The sequence below is a fragment of the Columba livia genome, chromosome 1, assembly GCF_036013475.1.
Source record: "Columba livia isolate bColLiv1 breed racing homer chromosome 1, bColLiv1.pat.W.v2, whole genome shotgun sequence".
In the NCBI taxonomy this organism is placed as follows: domain Eukaryota; kingdom Metazoa; phylum Chordata; class Aves; order Columbiformes; family Columbidae; genus Columba; species Columba livia.
In genome coordinates, this window is record NC_088602.1 from 168,504,937 (window position 1) to 168,528,903 (window position 23,967).

At 35.6% G+C, this 23,967-nt stretch overlaps 1 protein-coding gene across 14 annotated transcripts in view; it reads right to left on the reverse strand.

Moving 5' to 3' along the window:
• The window catches only part of ANKS1B (ankyrin repeat and sterile alpha motif domain containing 1B), a 436,519-nt gene that overhangs the window by 298,580 nt on the left and 113,972 nt on the right, over positions 1–23,967 (reverse strand). For all 14 annotated transcript variants that reach the window (XM_065043836.1, XM_065043965.1, XM_065043826.1 and 11 more), the window contains one exon: positions 9,450–9,615. In XM_065043836.1, the coding sequence (XP_064899908.1) occupies positions 9,450–9,615 (166 nt within the window). The remainder of the gene's footprint in view (positions 1–9,449; positions 9,616–23,967) is intronic.

Genomic DNA, 23,967 nt, shown 5'->3' on the forward strand with positions numbered 1-23,967 from the left:
AAGAGGTTCAGAAAGCCTATATAAACCTCATTTCTCTTAATGCTCTTTGTTGGGATTCTGAAAGCTGCCAGTTGAATGGGCAAAGATCAGCCAAGAAAGTACGACACTAAAAACAGTGATCACTGAATGCTTCCACTGCCTGCTTCTCAGTTTGTGATACTTGTTCTATTGTTTCTCTGCTGGAGAAATTCTGCTCTTGTCAAAAGGCAAGTGGAATGAAGCAAAAAAGCAGGATGTTTTTTATTCCCAACAGAGCAAAGAATCAGTTTTTAACATAGTGCTCTGCAGTTAGTCTGCCACTCAAGTGATGGCAAAATTGGAGGATTTCCATTTTCTTGTTATTTTTTAATATGAGAATTTTATGATAACAGTAGTTCATCCAAATACAAAATTGCTCTGTTTATAATATAGAATAACTAAAGGAACATCTGTGTTAGGGGAACTGCTGGCTTTATCTCACGCTGCCCAGGACTTCTTAAACTAGAAGCAGACAGTGGATAAACTATTATTGAAATATTTTATCATTCATCCTCTCTCATTTATTCATCTCTTCTGTTAAAATGTTTGTAATCTGAGTCACACCCTAATGAAAATAGCGCTTATTTTGCACTGCAGGAGTTAAAATTTATTTTTTGTCTCCCTTTGTAACTTCTATCAAGAAAGCTGATTTTCACATTGTATGAGAAACTGAAACAATAAGGAGGGGATATGTTTTCCTCTTTAAACATTAGATAGGGGACATGTGCACTGGTAGTCTAACTCTACTGACAGAAGGCTACAACCGTATCAAGAAAGAACATGGAACAGGACTTGCAAACACACAGTGGATATGGATCACTTGGATCTGTTTACCTGAACTATCTAGGAATGAACTTCACTGTAGAAAGAATTTTCAGGTCGTTCTGCTCACTGCCTGAAACATACCCAAATGTAACTAAAATGGGTCATAGCTTTCACATGCTGTCAGAACATGATTTTAGGGAGGTAGCTAACTGGGCAGAAGTTGGAGATGCACACTGCTCTGACCCATCTACAGCCACTTCCAACTACAGTGTACTTTAAGAGGTATCCTCTCCTAATTTAATATGAAATCAGAAGAAAAGGGAAATATTCTCACAGATAGTACCTCATCTTTCATCTTATACCACAAAAGACACCAATTTTTCCTAATCTCAAATCAATACTTAATTTACTAATTTCTAATTTTAATAAAGACCCTACTTTTGAGGATATATATGGTGAAAATCTAACCCAACTGAAATCAATGGCAAAACATGCCCTGACATCAATGAAGTTAGGAATATATGCCAGCCTCTGAGACCAGATCATTTACAGACCTACTGGTCAAAACCATTACATTAACAAAACCTGTCAACAAAATAGTAATTAACATAGGACCAGAAACACCGGCGAATGGTGCTGCTCTAAGAGATACAGTACTAAAAAAAAACCTAATATAAAGCATCATAATTGTACTCCAAGAACTATGATGATAATATCATAAATAGAGAAAATGAGTAGGAAAACCTCATTATGATAAAACAGAACTCCCAAAGCTGCCCATATTTGGGGGATTTGTAGTTAGAGAAAATAGAAGGAACTATAAAATGCCAGAAAGTACTTAAAAATAGAAAATAAATTATACATTTTTAATTTTTATTATAGGAGCAACTATATCAGCAAACACTCTTTGCATAAATTTCAGAATTCTTTTCTTTTAAATCTGTACTGAAGGAAAAAAAAAACAACAATTAAATGCATGATAGAAGAGCTATTGTATATTTTATTCTTCCATCAGTACTCCCTTAACCTTTATTAAAATGCCATATGAAATTTAAAAATCTCAACTGCAAACATATGCTCGTGCATTAGACAAAATTGCTTCTGATAAGAACTGTGCACTCTATACTGTGGCAGTAGGAATGACAAATACAAAATGTGTCATCACTGAAAATCAGTCAGTAGAAGGTTAGTTTCCAATACGCTGTGTTCTGGCAAAGATTTGTATCTTGAAGCTCTGAATGTGATCCTTACATCTTTATTAAGTAACCTATTCAAACAAGTAAATTGAGAAATTCTGTACTGTAGCCAAATTCTGTCCATATGTCTCAGACACAGGGTAAAGGAAGACAAAGAAGAACAGAGAAAAAAAATGTGTATAGATCTTATAACTAAGTCTGGGCATTATATTTCACTGCAAGTTATTGACTGAAAAATACAGCTGAAAATTCTTTGATAATTTTCAAATTTCACTTCAAAGTACATTTCACGAAAAGGGAGGTAAATAAACAGTAAAACAAACAAAAAAATCTTTTCAGCTGGACTAAATATAACACTTAATTGAAAAAATATATCTGGTTTTTGGTTCAATCACTTCAGGTCTTCTTATAATCCTTAAAAGTTCACCCTTCTCTTACATAGAAAAAGGGAAGGGGATTAGGATACAGCATGTAGGAAATATTCAGATTTTTACAGAGGGAAATAACATAAATGGATATATACAGAAATAAGACAAAATAATTTGAACATACTGTGATGCACATGCACACCTCTGGAACACCTCTATGTGACACTTGATCATGGTTTGGCATCCTCTAACCACCATGACAAGGCAGTACGCATAGACATGTGTAAGGGCAAAAGAGATTTTCGGAATCAAGCAGAGGCTGCCCAGAATCACTTCCTGAAGAGTTGCAGGAGAGTTCTTACTTAGCCAAAGACAGTGTGTTAGGGGTCCTCTTGGCCGCAAATACACCAAGGTTGGAAATGAGAATCTTCTTAATCACTAGCACAGAAATCAGTGGTTCTGAAAGAGACTTCTATTCAGAGTAACGGGCAGAAAACCCCAGCTATTTTTAAGATGTATGTTGAGAGGTTTATTAAAGGAAGGACACAAATGATAGGAAGTAAGTTTTGTCCCTTTAAGGGGAGTATCCTCATCATGTCAGGGCACTGTGACATTCTTACACATTCTTCTAATGGTCTATTAATCTTTTTCTGTGCTAAAAGTACAGGGGGATTAGAGTGTATAAAACACCTTGAGAACTTGGAAACTTTACTTAATAATGGGAGCATTTCTCCAAGGCCAAAAATTTCTTAGAAGAGAAACCACTTGCTTCTTAAGAAAGACTTCAGCTATTAGGTTGTTATGGAAACACAGGCCTCTTTTGTCAGATATCTACTCCATCAAACTGATGCAGGGCTCACACTACAACACACACCTATGCTTTTTGTTCCTTATTGACAAGCTCTGAGTGGCTCTTCACTTCACAATTAACATACACATGAATTATACTCTTTGGAGATACTGTCTCCTTGAGTGATAAAACAGAAGAATAAGGAAGATTGATTATCATTCACACATCATGTCAGCCCCTGAGGCACTAATGAGCTCTAGTGGCCCTGACCAGCCTTCCAGGGTTCTCCATTCACATCCACCTACCTGGAGGCACCATTTCAGCTCAGCCTGGAGCCTTTTGTTCTTGCCTGAGCCATGCTGAAGGAGTCCTGTCCTGTGCTTACGGCTGTACCCTGTGCACCCATTCTCCAGCTCATGGGCTGACCTCCTAGCTTGAGCTGGGATCTGGTTTTGCCATCATGAACCTTCCCGGCCATCACCAGACCTGATCCTGACCTGCATATTGATGTTCTAACTTGACTTTAGAGCTACTTTATCAGCACAAACTTGCTTGATGAATTGGGCTCTTGGCTGAACCTGGCCATGATCTCTAGGTCTGCACTGCTCCTGGGTGATGAGACAGTGCCCTGACTAGTGAGGCTCCTGTCCTGTCAGCCATGGTAGTGCCCTTTGCTCCCACCCGCCCTTCTCTGAAGAAGCAGCTGTGCTGATACATCAGGCCTAAGATTTAGTACTTAGGAAACTCAGCACTCATAGCTGGCAGGTAGTAATGATTTTGAATATGCACCATAATACCAAGAGCTTTCATGGACAATCAGTTGCTTGAGAAACACTGGTGTCAAATTAGGCTAAATTTCACAGACTCTAGTTATTTTCCGATGGTTCTAGAGCAACTGTTATATATTGCAGTTACTCTGCTTGATAAGAATCTCCCTCCTCTATTATGTTCTTCTCTCTACAGTGGCAAGATGATCTTTCTTGATTACTGAAAGTATTTAATCCTGAGAAGTTAGACTGTAGGTCATGTGTTTAAGTGCACTACATGCTGCTATCTCTGGTTTTAAAAGTGTGCTTGAATGAAATACAGCTCTACTAGCAGGCCTCTTGTTAGAAGCAATTTGGGTGAGTGGACTTCAAAAAGGTTAGTGCATGATCCTTCAGGTCAATTACAGTTTAAAAATTATGAAGCATGGGTGACTAATACTAGCCTCTTGAATTTCCATTAACCCACGCAGTTTTTATATCTGGCAGTGTGATGGTTCCTTCTTGTGGCCACTTTGCACTGGTTTGCTCATATCTAGAAAATAACTGCACAAAACCAAAAGTATAAATTCATTAAACAAAAGAAAAGATGCATTTGTTCAGGACAGGTACTGTGAAGATTTGGTACTGAAGTAAATCTTAAACTGACGACCTGAAAAATAGCATTTTATTTACCAAGACAAGTATTTAATAACGTTGGAAACTATGCATATGCATAAGATTAATATTTCAATTTTTATTAAAATGTTATCACAGTTAGGCTATTTTTCAATGCAGGTTTCTAAAGAACAGTCTCCTAGGTATCTGTATGAGACTGCTGACACAGTGTTATACAGTAGACACAAGAATGTCAGCAGAGGTGAGCTGACACACTGGCTACACATTTTCAGGTTCATTTTCACCATAATGTCAGGAGTGGGATGCCAGGCTGGGAAAGAAAAAAAACAAACCTTAATGCTGCAGTCGATAGGCCAGCTTGGGGACAGTTTGATATGTTGTAATTATTCAGTGACTAGCATTTTTTCTTAGTTTCACTGCTGTGATTATAAGGTTATAAGAAAAAGGTATAATTAATTACTGATAGGCTCTCTTGCATGGTCCTCCTTACAAGTTACTGGCATTTAAGTGAAAATTAAGACTTTTTCTGAATAACAAAAACATCATGACTGACAACAGCAAGATTTCTCAAAAATAAATTTAGCTGCAAGATCTGCCAATATCTCTTTCTCTTTGTTTCAAAGCCTTGCCTTGTGTTTGCTTGCTACAGCCTAGTGGCAACACATCACATTTCTGAGGACATTTTTATCCCCTTGACAGTAGCCATATCTTAGATGTAACTGGGTAGAGTCATTGTACCAGAGCTATCTTTAAAATTGCAGACTTGGGAATTGCTGACTATGTGGTGGCTGAGAGCTCAGCACAAGTGAAGCCCCTAAGTATTTACCTTATTTCTCAGTTGGATTTTGCAGCTGACACTGTGTTCTGCATTGCTACAGCTGAGCTGATTCCAGAGTTGAAGACAGTTCACTAAAGTCACCTCGACCAGCAGCTACTGTAAAGCAACGTAACTGGGAAAAACAGGTCCTTGAACTAGAACTCACTTATCCAAGGATGATTTTCATACAGTTTATGAACAGGATTGTCTCGTCCTGTTATTGAGATAACATACTAAGCCCTTCGTTAGTCTGCATAGACAGATCAACTTTCCCAAAAGAGGTTTGTTTCATCTTGTTGTTTGTTTGCTTTTGTTGTTTTCTTCTTTTTGTTTTTCACCAAGTTATTAATGAAAAAACAGAGTTTGAAAAGTCCTCTCTATTTCCTAATGATACCAAATAAGACCTAAAAATATTTTAAGTAGTACTGGCTATCATTCACTATTCTTAAACATTTAGCATGTTAACTGCCACCTGATATCACGCCTAATATATTTAATAATAATATATTTATTAACATTTCTTTCGTAATGTAGCTCAGATTTCATCCAATATTTCTGCTAAAAAAGTGTATTACATTATGAGGTGCAAGGATGGAGTATGGTACAAATATCCAAGCTACCAAGGATGCAAGTCTGTAAGGGTCTTCAACAGCACAGGCCCAAATGCAGCATGGTGCTGCACCCAAACTTCTGCTACCAGTATTCTAGATGCTAGATAACTGATAAAAATGACACTAACTACACGAAGATACCTGAAAATGCCTATTTTAGCATTAGAATTATCCAGTGTGTTGAGCTTTAGCCATTTATTAGAACTTTTCACCTTTTTCAGAGATGATGTGTTGCTATAGTTCACAAAATTTAATTACATCCTTAAGATCGAAACGGCAATGCTAATGTGTGCCTTATGAACTAATAAAATTTTATGGTTATTTTTCAAGGTTAAATATGTCATGTCATTTTTTAACTTTTTTTTTTTTTTTTTAATGGAAGGGCAGTCAAAAAAATTTAAATACTAGTAGAAATGCCTAGTTTAAGGAATGAGGATAATGTTCTGGAATAGCCCAACAGAAAGACTAGTAAAATTGATTCATGAATCACTTAATTTATTAAATTAATTTAATGAGATTGATTTATGAAATTTTAAATCCAAATCTATATTTTACTTAGCAGAAAAATTCGCCTCAAAAGAGTGTACTATTTCAGAACATTCCTATTAAGTCTTACCTGTTAGTTTAAAAGCAGATACTGAGACGGATACTAACACATTTTGCCAACCTTGTCCTATCAATCTACTGCAGAAACAAAGAACAGCTTAACTTGAACTCAGACGCACATGAGGTCTTTTTTACTCTTAGATCAGCCCTAATTAGAAGCAATTGTTTTAACTCCCAGCATAAACCAATAATGTAACTGTACTTCTTCCTCTATAAACCTAATTTCTTGCAAACAGACACAAAACTCATACAAGGTAGGATTTCGGAAGTGGAAGTAACAAACTTTATGCCTACTTTTACTGCCTTTCTGTTCAGTTTTTCTCCCTTATATCTAACGAGCTTTTACCATTTAGTGCATGGAGCTCTCATTCTCTGCTATTCCCTATCAGTTCAAGAATAAGATTCAGGAAGCTAAAAATAACATGGAGAAGTACAGAGCAGTCTTTTTCCCAGTAGATCAGAGAATGATGACTGGCAAGGTGATTATTCCCAACCTGTTAAGAGTTTACTGGCAGTGCAGATAATAGTGACAACATGCAGCTCTGCAGCTTGAAAGGCCAGCCAGAATGACCTTTTCCCTCAATATAGGAAAGAAGAATTTTCAATCACTGAGTGCAGTCAGTCTCACTTCTACTGCCAAGAGGTAGTAATGCCCCAGACAGTGGGGAGAGTTGATCAGAGTGTCCTGCCACCTGGGGAAAAGAGACTGACAAGATGCAATTTTATGTTCAAAGTGATGCCACATGCTCTGAAATGAACAAGACACATGACATACTACAGCAATTGAAAACAGTATTCCCAAAGTCAGCATGTCTTGGTGACACAAAACCAGGGAAATTCAGGAAAAAAGGCATGTAAATTAGATATTTGTTTTAAATTAATGATATCTGTAATCATACATAACTTATTCAAGCAATAAATCCGTATGAACTGATGTAGCAGGCCAACTTTCACATACAATTAAGCCTAGTGTTAAGGACCTTATAACTGTGAGTGACACGGTTGATTACATTTAGGCCAGTATAAGATAACAGTCAACATGATTACAAATTGGGTTTACAAGCCAGGCCAGTTTGATGACTACTACATTCATAGCTTAAAATAAAATAACATTTTGGAATCTGCTTATCTATATGGCCAAATGTTCTTCCTAATAAAATGCCAATGGAAAGATCATGGTGCTATATGGAAAACTAAGGCAGAAAGAATTACAGATTTTTTATTGTCAACTCATTGACCTTACTAGACTTTATAAAGATGATGGGTGGCCTCATTAATGTCCTACAGCTCCCTTGGTTATTCTCTGGTATGCTGACATGCTCCACATTTAACCATACACAAAACATATTTCCAGATTAAGACCTAAAAATGTAATTTTTAGGATCTGTTTTTCATACTGATCTTAATGGATTTACTATGCCTGAGAAAAACTCCTATGTCCAAAACCTGGTATTTTAACTACTGAAAAGTCTATAATTTTTTAAAATACTAATTACAATGGAAAGCTTTGTAGTTGAGCTCCATTACTATGAAGGCAGATAATGAACTCCCTCAGCCACTTTATGGGGCAGGGGTATGGCAGTCTTCTCATTGTAATAAGTATGTTTATGGTGATTAATCAAGTAGAAGTCTGAAAAACAAGGATATTTTGGCATTTTCTTCCTTTACTGAATGGCAACCCATAATATTGTCTTGCACAGACTGCTAATTTTTTAGATTATCAGAGCCAAAAAAACAACAACAAAGTAAACCTTGATTTACACAAATCGTGCTGATGTTCAAGTCAGATTCTGGTCCACTTTGTGCAAGTGTGCTATAAAGATGCTATCGTACTTTGTGCCACCTCTGAGATCACTGTTCATAATGTAGGCTCCCACCAAGCCTTCCTTAGCCCTCATTTAAGAGAGGTGGGAATTATGATCCACTCCACCTCACCTTGCAGACTCCAAAGCCGTATCTTGATATACTTATATACTATGCCTGATGTAGCTCTGGCGCTGTTCCAATATCAGCTGTGAAATCAAGGTGCTTCCCCTTACACAGACTAGACAGGTAACATGGTGTTAGTCAACAATCATCAGTCATTCCTGTACACTTCCAAAATCATTATTCATAATCAAGACAGCACAGATCAAAAAGGCAATTGACCATTTCAAATAGGTCTGTGCTCCTGAACTGTCATTTGTCAAAGCAGACTCTCAGTCCAATTACTCATGGCAAAATGATCATATGCCGAAATTCCTGTACCAGGTAGTGACTGATAAAGACTTCAAACAAGGGTAATGGAAGAGAGCACGTAATTGTGGAGAACATTAACAGGGTCCTTACAGATAATATCATTCACCTGACTCAGCACAATTCTACTGGTTTTTAACTATTGCAACTCATTGCTGTTCAAACTTGTAAAATACAAATAGCAGTCTGACAAACAGTCACTTAATACTTTTATCAATTCTCATTCACTATTTCATTTTCAAAAACAGAACAGAACTTCCTTTATGTAACATGAAAATACAGAGTGCTTTAAGTTTTGAATTAGTTGTAAAATATTGTTGCTAGGCACTTCATTAAAAAATAGAAACGGATTGCTAAACAGATTACTGCAAGAGTCCGCACTGAAATAAATTCTATTTTAAATTTGGCATTATGCAATCTTATATTTATCTAGGAAATTATTTAAACTTCTGTTTTGCTTCACTTCTATAGCATTTTGCTAATAAACTTTAATATCAAGCTCTTATAGCAACTAACAGAAGGCTATAATCACACTGTGGTAAGTAAACAAAGTACTATATTCTTAAAAAATATTAACTTATATATTCTGTATATAATTCTATACCTTCTATAACATTACACTTACACCAAAGCCTATGTAAAGAATTATTTGGTGATTTACCTGGTCTTGAGGAAGGAACTCTTGCTATCTCTAGGGAACATGGTTTTTTGGTCACTGCTATGTCTATCAAATCACAAAGACTGCTGTCATTTTCTGAAGGAACTGCATCCAGAGGTACAGAGGGTATTGCTTCCAATGCATAACCTCTCTTCTTTGAATAAGATTCCTGAAATGCAAAAATTTAAGTAAGTCAGAAAGATGTTTCTCAGACAACACAGGAAAAGAACCAGGTTCAATAACTCTGGCTAGCATGGTTTAAAACTCAGCAAATTAAATACCATATTCTGTGGAAATCCAAATTGTAACAGACTGGAAGAATTACTTGCATGCTAGAATATAATATTTCTTGTTTCTTTAAATTTTTGTGTAATATAGTTCTTGTTTAGTGACAGAAATGTCTTCATCAAACTTTGTATTTAGCAAAAGCTCCAACATAACTGGTCTTGACATACCTACTTTGCTAGATTCTAATTCAGGAGATGTCTCTTATTCAATTTTTTAAATTGTATCTTGTGAAAGAGACAGTTATGTTAACCACTACAATTACTTTCTCTTTGGGGATGGTTTTACAATACATTTATATTATATATATAAGAAAGCTAAAGATATGCCACCTACATTTTCATGGCAGGATCCCAGGTTGTGAATGAAGATGAATTACTGCTCTATATTTGAGTGACCAGCAATAGTGGCACAACATCCCTTAACAGTGATACATATAGTTATTTCCCATCATTAGCAAAAGTTGAGGGAAGGGAAAAAAAGAATTAGTCAAAAGTTTTGCTGGTACACTGAACTGTCCAATCAAGCAGACTATCTGCTTTAGAACATGAATAAGAAGATACCATATAGGTTTACCAGAGCTTCTTGATTTGTGATTTCTTTAACACCAGCAGAAAGAAATTGCAGGAGCAAAGATATATTTTCACATCTTTCTTACACTGGACACATGGATGCCTGAGAAAGTCAAGCACTACACATCAATCAAATTACTATATAATAAAATGCAAAGGGCCAGGAAGCACCATGACAGTTAGATGTTATCATAGCACTACTCAGAAAATGATTGAGGAATGTGACAACCAGAACACGATGTGGGATAATAATTTCAACAAGAACAACTCGTATTGCCTAAGGTAAACTATGGCTGTAGATAACTATCCCTTTTTTAGATAAATGCTTTATACTGTTAGCAGATCATTACACTACCAAACTTTTTGCAGTTTTTCCTGCTCATTGTGTTGTGACCTGATTTTTATGAAACTTCATAATCTACTAATAATTCAAGGATTCTCAAAGGATAATGGTTGAGATAGCAGCAACAGGAGCTTCACTTCAAAATTCTACTTGATCACTTCAGTAGAAGCAAATTTTAAATCCTAGTTTAAACCACCACTGGCTAAAGAACTTGAAAATGAATACTGGAAACATTTAACAGGGAAAAAGAAAAGATACAAAATAAAACAAACAGAGTACTAACAAGCATTTGTAATAAAATATGAGTATTTACCAGCAAACAATGCAAGATTAGTGTTCAAAAAAACATGCCTAAAAGAGGAATGTGATTGTGTCTCTACCTATTTTACAGTTTCCTGTTTATGTCTAGTCAGAGTATGAGCTCTCTGCATTGGCAATCTTACTAATATGTACTAATAGTAACTAGTTTCAGCTAGAGGACTCTAAAGATGTAACAAGGAATTGGAAAAGTTTGTAAGTGGGCTTACTGAAACTTCAAATGCAACTTTTATACAGGACAAAACCTGTTTTTTTTAAATCCTGCAAATAACACTTGCATAAAATGAAGCATGGATATTAGGAAGGGTACAACTGAAATCACAAAGTTTACAAATACACAGTTATATTACTGGAATAAATGTGCATGAGTTGAATCCTTAGGTTTAAATTAGAGAAGACTGTAAAAACTTTGTAATTTATAAATAACAGTTATTTTAACTCTGTGTTACATTCCTGCCTTTTTATCACAATAAATATGGAAAATATTTCTCTCTAGATTGCACTGTGTAATGTGGAGGCATTGAAGTGCCTGAAGTGCAACTACAGGACAAGCGGATGACTCCTTTTTTTCAAGGTAGGAAGTAATCTCTACCTTGTCCATTTAGGCAATGACAAAACCAGCAGACTTCAATTTAATCCTTGTACATGCAAGTTTCTATAAGTCAGAATGCCAAAATTCTAGTACTTGTAAATCTGCCTACAGAAGCCATGCAGCCTTAAAATTGTCACCAAACACCAAAGTGAAACCCTATTCAGTTCCTGAATTCAATTACAGAAAAAAACACAAAGCCATTAAAAACTGATATATGAAAGATAAGAACAGACATTGGATTGTACTTTATGTCACCCAATATTCTCTCTACAAAGGCAGCTAACAGTGCTGGCCCAGAGAACAGTGAGACCAGCAGAAGAACAGGACAAGCATGCAGTAGTTCTCCTACAACCCTTTGAGAGTCCCACACTTCATAATCAAAAGGTGCTGACTTTCTTCTGCATGTCCACTGATCCAACTTTCTAAAATTACCTTCTCAGGTTGACTATAAAGCACATGTCACTTTTTACCCATTGCGTACACCCCATTTTGTTTTATCTGTCTTACCAAGTTTCACATCCCTAATTCTTGTACTTTCAAATGCAAAAAATGGTTGTTCTTTATAATACTTATCATCTCCTTGTGATTTCACAGACCTCTATCACACTTTCCTTGTCCTCTCCTTTAGGGAGTGAGAAATTCTAGTCTACTCATCCAGCTGTTCCAGGTTTTTGACCATCCCTGTCAGCTTTCACCCTGTTAGTCTTCAGTGGTGTGACAGGGATCAGATTTTCACATGGCATTCAAGAGGAGGGGTCACCAAGTATTCATACTGACATAATGATGTTCTCTCTTTTATACTCTACTCCTTTTCTAATTGCTCTTAACATTCAATTTGATCTTCTGAATGTTATTCAACATTCTGTAATTAACATTGCAAGAGTATAAATGTCAGAGAAGAATAAATAAAAATGATGGGGTTACTGAGAAAATTGTTGGAATGTAAATTACTGACAAGTCAATTCTTCCCAAATCTCTCCCTAATAAAGCAAATATGGTAATAGTGTGCCAAGCAGAACTTAAATAAGTTAGAGTCAAAAAAGAATCATTAACACTTCAAAAAGTCTGGAATTCTATCAACTGATTAAGTGAAGACGGTAAGCCTTAATTAAAAACTGCATATGTAGCAAAAAAGACAAACTTCTCTGCTAGAGAAGAGCACTATAAAGTTTTCTGGTTGCTGCAACATGTTCTCCATTTTGCAGGTACTGAGCATACTCTAGAAATTTTTAGGCTCTAAACTAATTCAAGGTAGATGTTAACAGGTGACAAAATTGTCTTCAAGTATCAGGCGTCAAGCCGTGTGATTCTGCACTTTTCTAAAATTGAAAGCTTTTCAGCATTCTTCTCAATAATACCAGTTCTGTTGTCACAGCTCATGAGTGTGCAATGATCATTGCATTTATCCTATTTATGTCAGAAAATAATAAAGTAGTTTGGGTTGGAAGGGACCTTCAAAGGTCACCTAGTCCAACCCCCTGCAATGAGCAGGGACATCTCCAACTAGATCAGGTTGCTCAGAGCCCCGTCCAGCCTGGCCTGGAATGTCTCCAGGGATGGGGCATCTACCACATCCTGGGCAACCTGTGCTGGTGTTCTACCACCGTCATAGTAATTTTTTTTCCTTATATCCAGTCTGAATGTGCCTGCATCAAACGTACCTCTTGATGTTTCTAAACAGACTGATGTATAACATTGTTGGACTGGGACACTTCACACTGAAATATTGATAATAAGTAATCAAAGGTTGCTGAGAGGAATCAAAAATTCAAGCAAGACAGAAGTCCTGAGCAGTGGCTGAAGATGATTACAATAGGTTTTTGACATGCAGCAATGTAGTGGGGAGAATGCTTGAACCTGAATGGAACTGTGTGAGTTTATCACAATAATGTACTGAGCAAAAACAACTGAAAGTATTTCCTATGTCATCATAACCCAAACCAACAATTAGATAGTAAAATATTTATTTTGACTGCCTCTCCATTGAAAGGAATCAGGGATATTACTATAATTTTTTTGGCTAGTAAAAACACTTTTATCTATTACTAATAATTTAACCATAGCAATTTTTATAGTATCGTGTAATTAGAATCATTCTTCATGAGTCAAACTATGATAAATGTTCATTGTTATGACAGCTAGAAACACTTGAATATGTAATTTGTCATAGAACAGCTAATAAGGTTTACTTCATGATACATTACAGAAACTGAAAAATCCCCAATAATCTCATTTAAGGGTAATGACACTAGAGGATCTACTCTGGTCTACACAAAGTATTTATAATACAGATTTTAAAAGCATATTCTCTTTTACCATCTCACCAAGCATCTGAAAGGAGTGGGTTTTTATGTTGTAGGAATAATAAGTGTACAGAGTTATCTGAAATAATTATTTCCCTCCAGCATTTGAAACAGCCTGTCTAAGTTTCAATAAGTCTTTCACAGAGCTGAGAAAAATGTTCATTTTGAAAAATAGGCTAGATTTGTTGTCCTGTATATTTATATTGTTAGAAATATAAACGTGATGCATAACTTTTCAGAAACCATTTTAAAAAGTTTGATCTGCTTTTCAGACTTTGTGTTTGAGGAAAAGTGAGCGATATTTACATTGCACCCCAAATGTAGGTTTGTCTTCTCCTTTTAAAATGCATGTTTTCATGTCTTGTTTGGAATCTAAAATTTCATATAAAAACTATAGATGTCAACTCCTCAAAGCTAAAGGTTCCTACAAAGCTTTACAATACAAAACCTAGCAATGTAGCCTAAACTATAAATGTCTGAAAATATGAGTAAATTGTGAACATAATGAATGCAGCGTTAACCTCAGCAGCAGTAACATATCACTATATTTTATGTAGAGCTTTTGTAACTCTATCTGGCAAATACTCAGAATTTCAAATCAAGTTAGATTGTTATAGTCACATTACATGCTTTTCGCATGCATACAACATTCTGGCCATGAAAAAGACCAGATGCTTGCTCTACTAAATAACTCACTGTGACAAAGAATATACTGCAAATCTACATAATCTGGTTTATGCAAATGCTAATGGTTGTGTGTGGCAATGTAGCACAATACAATAACTGGTGTAATAAATGATTCTTAGCTTATCTGAACAAAATGCAATTACAAATGAGAAACTAACATCCAGGTTAAATATCCCCCAATTTTCCCCACTGCTTTCATGAACAACGTGAAATAAAAAAAACCATGTCTTTCCTATAGCTTGATATTCAAAAAATGTCTATTTAAAATAGAGGCTATAATATTAAAAAAGATAAAATGAGCTGAAACATCAGCTCCATGGAAACAATACTACTCTGCAAGTTGCTTATGCTCTAATGTTTAGGTTTTAAACATGCACACTGAGAAACACACACACAAAATGCAATTAGCTCACTACACAGGGCAGATTTTGGTAAATTTAAAAAATCAGGATGAAAAAATTAAGAATATAATATTATGCATTACTAGGTATGATAATGAAATCATTAATTAATCTTTGTCAAAGTATTCAGATACAATTTCATAGCCTGAACTTCATATATGAAGAAGAGCTCATACGATCATTCATTTTCATGTAATGCTTTTTCTAGTAAGACATAAAGTAACCCACTGGAAAGTGAGAAGCTCAGAAGAATATCACAGTTCCAAGGGTGTCAGCTTCAAAGTTCAAAACACTCAGGACAACAGGAGGAAGCCTCTTCCGGTATCTAATGCAGTCAGAAGAAAGAAACTGCTTTCTGCTTTCCCAGAGACTGATAAACACATGTGTACTTTATCAGGCTCTGGACTTCATTTGGTAATAGTCCAAATATTTGAAGGTAGTTATGAAGGTTTTCTTATTTATAAGAAAAGGATCACAACAGTTTTATGGAAAGAATGGTAGATTTCCCCACTTAAGTGATCCCAACAGTAAGTGACAGATTCATTTTGAGCATAACTTTTTTTTTTCCAAGTCACCATTAAATCGCTTTCCCCTAAGCCAATAAAATAAATATTTTCCACTTTGGGTTAACATTTTCAAATGTGCTTGACAGTAGGTGTGAAATATGCACAGAAAGAGTGAATGAGAATTTGTAGCTCTGCCTTCGGACCACAAGGAAGTGAAACATTCATGCTGCTTCCCCCCAGCTGAAAGACCCATAGGTTTGGTCCAGCTCTTAAAACAAGTTTTGCCTCCTAGTCTACTAAAACTTACCAATCCTTGGTTTCCAATAGAAGCAGCAAAAATGAAGTAAAAATAATCCCTCATATTATAAACACCAAAACCATAGAAAATGTTAGATATTGAGGGGAAAAAAACCCACATCATCTGTGTAAATAGCAATTTTCACTATTAACATAAAGTAGAAAAGAATCCTAGAACTGAAACCATCTTGATTGGAGGGCAGATAACATTACTAAAATGAGACATTATGGAAGACATTTTCTTTGAAAGTAAAGCTTTACCATCAAAATGTGTTGATCCATTTTTTGTTATGAATAATCTGTGCATTTCTATAGAAGTTTCTGAATCTGCACATGCCATCTTGTTCTGAAGTGTTTGCATAATAAAAACCAATTACCGATGCCATACACAATGGATTTAATTGGAACTGCAGATAAACATTTGTTATTTCAGGAAAGGGAATCTCCCACGTTTAAAAGTTTTCCAGTTTGATACTGAAGAAATTGAAATTTAATTATGTCTGGTATAAGAGTAATAACTGCAACAGCATAAGCCAAGACTCTCTTAAAAGATACTCCTCCTACACCTGCTCCCAAAGCAAAACAGAAAGAACAATAAAACATTTTTCCAAATAGTAAAGTTATTGAAAGTCATATTATCAAGAACAAACAACTTTGTTGTGAATCATCATAGATTTATCTGGTACACAACTGAAGAGAAAATGAGATACAAAATCAACAGATGAAGAACATTTTGAAATTGTACCTTAAAGGCCCCATGATGCATGCAAAGTCTGTAAAAATTAGCACTTTCTAATGAAATAGGAAAGAATGATGTTTGCCTACAGTAAGCACGGCATTTCAGCTGTGTAAAAACTGAACCTAACAGTAAGAGACAATCAGAGGTAAATTCACAGTGTACACTAGAATCAGTATTTTAAAACTGTAAAACAAACTACCCCATCACAACAGGAGAACTATTCACAATAGTAGTAGTCAAATGTTAATACAGTGTTGCCCATGTCTCTTACATTTTTAAAGAACCCAGTAATTTCCTGCTTCGAACCACAGTTCAGAACCACAGCTCTGAAGGGGACCCTGTGAACTCTGCTGTTTCCTGGCCAAAAACACGCCAAAACACACTAACATTCATAATGTGGATACCTAGCTTTATGGATACATAAAGTCCATCATCCAGTGCTATGTTATCATACTGCCTGCAGTTTTATGAGGACTGACTTGGCCATGTTGAACTCAATTAACTAAGACTGAAATATAATGACGATACATCAGCATAGTTACCTAATTCACTCCTCATCACTGAAAGAGAAACATTCAGCTAATAAACATGTTACTTCTTTATGGCTCTTCAAATAAGTAACCCCACTGCTTTATGTCAAAGTTGCTTTGTTACTATAATGATTTCTATGGTATAATGTACTTATTTACAGCCTTATTTATTGCATAATGGAAACTGACAAAGTGGAGATTATGGAAAATGAAGGATAATAATGGAAGCAACGTCACACTTTCAATGAGACTTGAACTTGGAAAACTTTCTATAGGTTCACTGCAAGATTCTAGTTTCAGAACAGCTACCACAGATTCATATGTCTTTTTGGTTAGAATTCCCAGATTTGCAGTCACACAGGTTGTAATACTTTTACTACAGATATTCTCAATTAATGCTGTGTGATCTTCCTTCATATCCGAACAAACTACGTCAGTGTTTCACTCAAACAAGATGGTAACAAGTACACAAAACTCTGCCTACTGATTCTATTGCTCCAGGTTCTGATTTAAAAAATTTCTTATATTTCAACAAATTACTAACTCAACTTCAAAACAGCAATGTAAATGCTTAACACACACACACACACACACACACGCACAAGCGCGCGCGCGTGAGTAATTTGCAAACTCAAGATCCTTTCATCATTTTGTGACGAGGAAACAGAATCGGTCAGTGGATCTTTCTGGGTTGAAAATGAGATTCCAGCCACTTACAATGCAAACTGTGGAGTTTCTGCAGTTCTTCTTTGGTAATACAGTCCTGATGAGAAACAATTGTCCTTAGGAGAAAGATGTTAAGATAGCTATCCTTAAGAGGCAGCTCAATAATTGTTCATGTGCTTTACAATAGAACATTATTACATTCAAAAGAAACAAATAAAAATACACTCAATCTGCCCACTTTGGAAGTGGGCAGAAAAGAGAGAAGGAAGGCCTTCTGCTTTGTCAGCTGCGTGCTCTCTGTAAGTGTCCTGGTGTTTAATTTGTGCACAAATTCAGCTCAAAAGCTTTGTATGTATGCAAACACATCCCTCTACTTCATGTCTTATGCTGGCTGGCTTCCAGTGGCTTCCTCTTCAAAAGAAAACAGTAATCAATTGAACATCTTCAGAGATGCCCACACTTTACCATTGATACAGGGAGCACAAGCACCCAGATGGGCTTCTGAATGAACTTTCTGCTGCCTATATTTATTAATCACAAGACAAAAGCAGTAACTATAAAACCAAGCCGAATAAGGCAGAATTCAAGGCACCAGTCCACATACAAGTGGATTAGAGCAGTTTACTCAAAAAGCTTTGTTTGTATATAGAACTGAAGTATCTGCTAAACGTAAAGGCTGATTAGGGAGGAACTAATGGGTTGTAAGTACTTAGACAATTACATAGGCTAAACCATTGTCTGAGAGTTATGAACTCAATTTTGCTACATTCAAAATTAGATAGAAGTAAACGGGACTTAACATTGCCTAAAGATTTTATTTTCTCTCTTCTTTTCACAGTATAAAGTGCTGTGAATCAAAAATTGGGATTCTATACAATTGTAGCACCTCCAAAAATAATACCATCAATTTGATACTGTCAATTTATTAATTTAACTCAGTGTCTTCACACTTACATCCTTTACATTGAAAGACTCTGCAAAATGCACTTTTTCCAAAGTAACACAACTGTTCTCTATATTATTAACAGTATTGCTGTTATTTCTACTTATTATAGTAATATTTTATGGATTGGGACTGCTTACTGCTTCTGGAAAGTGAATATAGCATTTGCATTCCATAGTAATTCAAATGATTAACGTTCTTCTGAGTAGAAAACCATAAAACATGATGTTTCTCATTTCCTAGCTGAATTCTGTTTCAGAGAGGCCTGAAAGTGAAGATGTATTTGACTACTATTGGCAGACGACATTTTCTACCAATAAATGCAAAATACCTTATGAAGACATGCAACAATGTAGTCTTACATATTTCTCTTTGATGTCTCAAACATAGACTCTCTTTAACTTCAGTTTCATTTTCTTTTACTTCCAATTCATGAGTTCATCTTATTTATGAATTATGAACAGTGGAAAAATCATAAGCAATCATTTTTCAGACTTTAAGAAACTATGGCCTTAGACTGCTTTTGTATTTCCATGAACACATAAGCGTCTCCCGATAAAGTCCCGTATGTTTGGAAGCCCAAATGGGATTAAGCACATTAATGCTTATGCTTAAGTAGGCTTATGTAATTTGTTGAATTAGGGTTTATCGCATTTTCAAACTCAGTATAATGGGTACTGGTAATAAAAGTTTTCAGTGAAATACAACAGCCAGACATGACATTAAACCCAAGGCATGCAATTTCTTTTGTACAGCAAGAGAGGATTCACAGTTACAGACTACAAAGTTGTCCTTTTTAAATGCTCAGTTGTCAGTCAGGTCTTTTCTTCAGAAAGGAATCAGGTTCAATCAATTTTACAGACTTCTCCAGGGACTTACTCAATGAAGCTGTAAATTTCCCTACTACTAAAAAGTGAATAAAAAAGATAAGTCCCTCACAGTTTCCAGTATTAACTTGCCAGTGGTTGTCAACTATATTTGTACCACTACCACAAAACCAAAACCAAAACAACAACAACAAACACACAAAAACAAACAAACAAACAAAACAAAACAAACCACAACCAACTCACACATCATAAACAAACAAACCAACCTACCAAACTACAACAAGTGTGAAACAGAAAAAAATGTTGCTAGGCTCAAAAAAGTCCCAAAACATCAAGTGTCTTCACATGGCCCTTCATAGAACTCCAACCTTACAGCATGACTTAATGGCTAATCTGTGTAGTAAATCCATGCAGTAATCACAGTTCCCAGATATCACCACCCAATAGATCTCTTAATTCCAGATACCTCCGATACTAGCCTTTTTGTCCATAAACTCTTTTCGTCCTGTTATTATTACTAAAACAGCAAGCAGAAAGTATCTGTTATGCCTTTTTTTTCCCATAAAATGTAATACTGAAGAGTAAACCCAATTTGCTCAAACTAACCAGGAACTTCTACATAAGCTTCAACATACATAAGTTTCAACATACTGCTTTCATATTTCTGTCACGAAGCAGCTGATGTTCAAACATGACGTTTTCAATACAAAGTTGAACTCCTTTAATGTACAAAACTATCTGCTATGCACTATTGTGATCCTTTCACTGTGTAATTCAAATTGATTTATTTTTTCAATTTTTCCATAATTTGTCAGGCAGTATTGAAAGCAAAATAATTTCCTGAAACTGTGTCTTCTGGTTATCACTAAATTGCAAACCACAAAAAACCAAAAGGTAACATATTTATACTATTTACAATTGTCCCAGTTTTTCCCTCTGCCACATTTCAGTTAGGAATGCAACGGTATTCAATTCACCATTAGTTTCGACCTGAATTTGAATAGCTGTAATAGTAAAGTCCATCTTGAAAAATAGCATGGCCATCAATATTTCAGATAATTGCTGGCATGTATCAATAATTCTAGTACTGTTTGATACCCCTCTTCTTTATCTTACCCCATTTAATTATGCTGTTTCATGATCTGACCAGGAGACAACACATAGCATCAGTGCCCAGATTTACACATGGACAGGGACAGCCATACTTTCACAAACAGTAAATTACAAACCGAAGAAAACTGAGTCAGCCCTACATTTTTAGAGAAATTTGTTCATCTGAGGTCATATATCCAGAATTTTTCACAGTTATAGAACACAGATGTCTACATATAATGATATGAAAGAGCCATCTTGTTCAAACTTTCAGTTAAAGTAGAGCTTTAACCATCAGGTTGCTCTGGGCCTTGTCCAGCCAATTCTGAAAACAGCCAAGAACAAATAGCTTACAACATCTCTGGTTACATTACATACCTGTGTAGTAGTGTCTAGACTGTACAACTAGTACGGTAAAAACGCAGTTGCCACAAGAAATGTTAAGTCATGGGCAACTGGAAATTTACATTGGAAATTAAGAACTTACATACTGTCTGCAAGAACAAAATGTGCAGCTTCATTCCTTAAAACACGTGCAGGAAATCTAGCATAGCACTAAAATAAGCCACATTTTTTTCAATATACTTATTTCCCAGCACTATTCAGCAGGGTATAATCAACACCTGCTGATTCTTTCTAGGTAGAGTACATATTGCACTTTTCTGTAGCTGCTTTAGTTTGTGGGTAGTGTGTTCCTGAAATTACCAATCAAACTTCAGCTTACTGCAGAAGAGACAACATTGCAAACCAAGATTTTAAGAGAAAAAGGTTTTTATGGGTAATACAGCACTCCATGTCAACCCCATTTAAGTAAGCTCATCATTTAATCTACTAAATTAAGAAGAGAAAAATAAAAGAAAACAAAAAACATTTTTCATTGAAGGTTAGAAACTATAGGAAAATATTATAGCTAATACAACAATCTTACTCTGGCTATTCATGTATGTCAAAATTTTCGTAGCTAATGGTGGTCTCCCCTGAAAATAATTCCGTCTCTACCATGTCTATATCATTACCTATCCAATTAGTATATCACCAAACAAGATAACAGGTATCTTCCCCTGCAATATATAAGTTAGGTAATGCCACAAGGCTTTTATTTCTAATTTAGGTGAACTTCAACACCAAGTAATATTAGCCAAATCTGTTTCTTTACCAGTCTAATTTGAAATGGACTTCCACTGGGTGCACAGAGAGGTAAAGTTGTTAGGGAAGTGAAGAATGACATAATTTCTTTGGTCCAAGTTGCTAAAATACTTCAGCCAATCGTGTTTTGTTAAAAATATGCTCTTTTTCTCTGTTTTTAATAAAGAGCAAAAAAGAAATACTTCTTTTTTTATAGCTCCTCCTCTGCACTTCAGTGGTTCAAAACATTGCTGTAACACGCACACTGAGCTTAAAGTCTAAGAAAATTTTTACAGACAACTGAAAATAGAAGGAGTACAAATGGGAAGAAATATTAAAGTGAAAATAAATAATGCCCAATATACTTCATAATATTAAAATAATCCAGAAAGAGACAACATAGTCATGCTGTCTCTCTCCAGAGAGTATCAGGAGAAAGATCTTTTAGGAATAGACTTGATCTGTATGTGAAAAATTGAGTTAGCTCCTTACTTAATTTCCTCATTCATCTCTCATGTATCCAAAACTCTCTTTGCAATTGTAAACATGATTACTACATAATAATTTTCAATGTCACGCTTTCCATAGAATAACCTTAACCCATGTCTAGAATACAAACACAATACAAATTTTTTTCCCATTAAAAATTACTTTTTAAAATTACATAAAAAATACAGACATGAAATAAATAACCCTGTTAACTAATGCATCAAACTCTGAATTTTAAATATGCCTATCACAGTCTACACTGACAAAATAGTAGTATATACAGTTTATCTGCTAAAAAATGTACTCCAGCATCCACTTTCTCTTCTCTCCCTCTAAATAAGAGACATTTTTTGTGGAAATTTCTCTTCCACAGGAGAATCCACAACAAAGTTACTAGAGTTCCTACTTATAGGAATCCAGGAGTTGTATAAGCAGAATATAGATCAGTCTTACAGATAAATGTGAAGGTCTCCCAGAAGTTCATTGCTTCGAAAAAGATGAAAATCTGTCATTAAGCTAGAAACTTAGTGCTTCTTTAAATATTTAAGTAAACTTTCCATATCTGTCTATATTTTTGTAAATAGTCATGCTTCCTGGCAACATGACCACATATACTTACTGCTTTTAAATCAAAATTCAGTTGTCCCATAGCAACTTCACTGTTCTTTTAACAGATATCACTTTAGTTTGTAAGAGACAAATGTGGTGTTCCTGGTTGGCCATCATGTCTAATACATGGAATAACTGTCAGGCTTTTTAAGTTATACATACAACACATAATTCGAGAGGCATTGCAGCTGAGCTGATCCAGCAGCTTCCCAAATGGGACATAGTTAAACCTATCTTATCTCACAATTACTTTATATCACAACTAGAAAAATACGCTGGCATGGCTATCATTGTTAAGGCATACAGACTGCTTTCTTTAAACTAATAATATTCCTATGATCACACAAGACTCTGCACCACCCACCTCTCTGACATTGCAGACAGCCCTGCATTTATCTCTGTACATCAGGCTGTATGCCCCTTAGCAGAAAAACATTCAAAGCACAGTATCCATGAAAAACAAAACAGAATGAAAACTACAGAGTTTCATACATTTGCAGTATCCTGCTTTATTGCAAAGAAAATATGAGTATGTGTGTATGTGGGTACTGATCAATTTTATAAAACAAATGCATTAGGAGCTTAATTACTCTACAGTGCAGAATAAAAGATGAAGACCAAGAAACAATTCTATTACTGGCACGAAAGAGCACTCTACACTTACCATATTCCTTACCCCTTCCTTGCCTTGTGCCCCTTAAAATCAACCAATAAAGCAAACAAATGCCTTCACCAAACTCCTCTTTGTTCAAATTGCCCCCTGCTAGTTTACTAAAACCTGTGAAAGGAGCTACTCTTTGTTCAGTCTTCTAAGTTTCTTCCATAAGGAGACTTCATAGCAAAAATGGCTGAAGTATTCCAGTATCATTACCTCCAGACCCGAGCTGCTTAGCGCCCATTTCACATTTAAACAATATAAGAATGCAAAAGTTGAAGTTCTGTCTTCCCTGTAAGGCAGGAGTGAGAGCCAGAAGTAGATTCACAGTCACAGCACTTTGCATAGCCCAGACCCTGCTGTTATACGTGTTGTCCCTGTACTTTGATACTGCACAGCTACACCATTCTGAGACATGCAAACATGTTTTTGTTACAAATCATATCTGCTTTTGCAGCATGCAGCATTGGGAATCTTCAGGAAAGGATCCCCTGATGGAATACTCTGTCTATACAAATGCCAGCCAAAATGTGCAACTA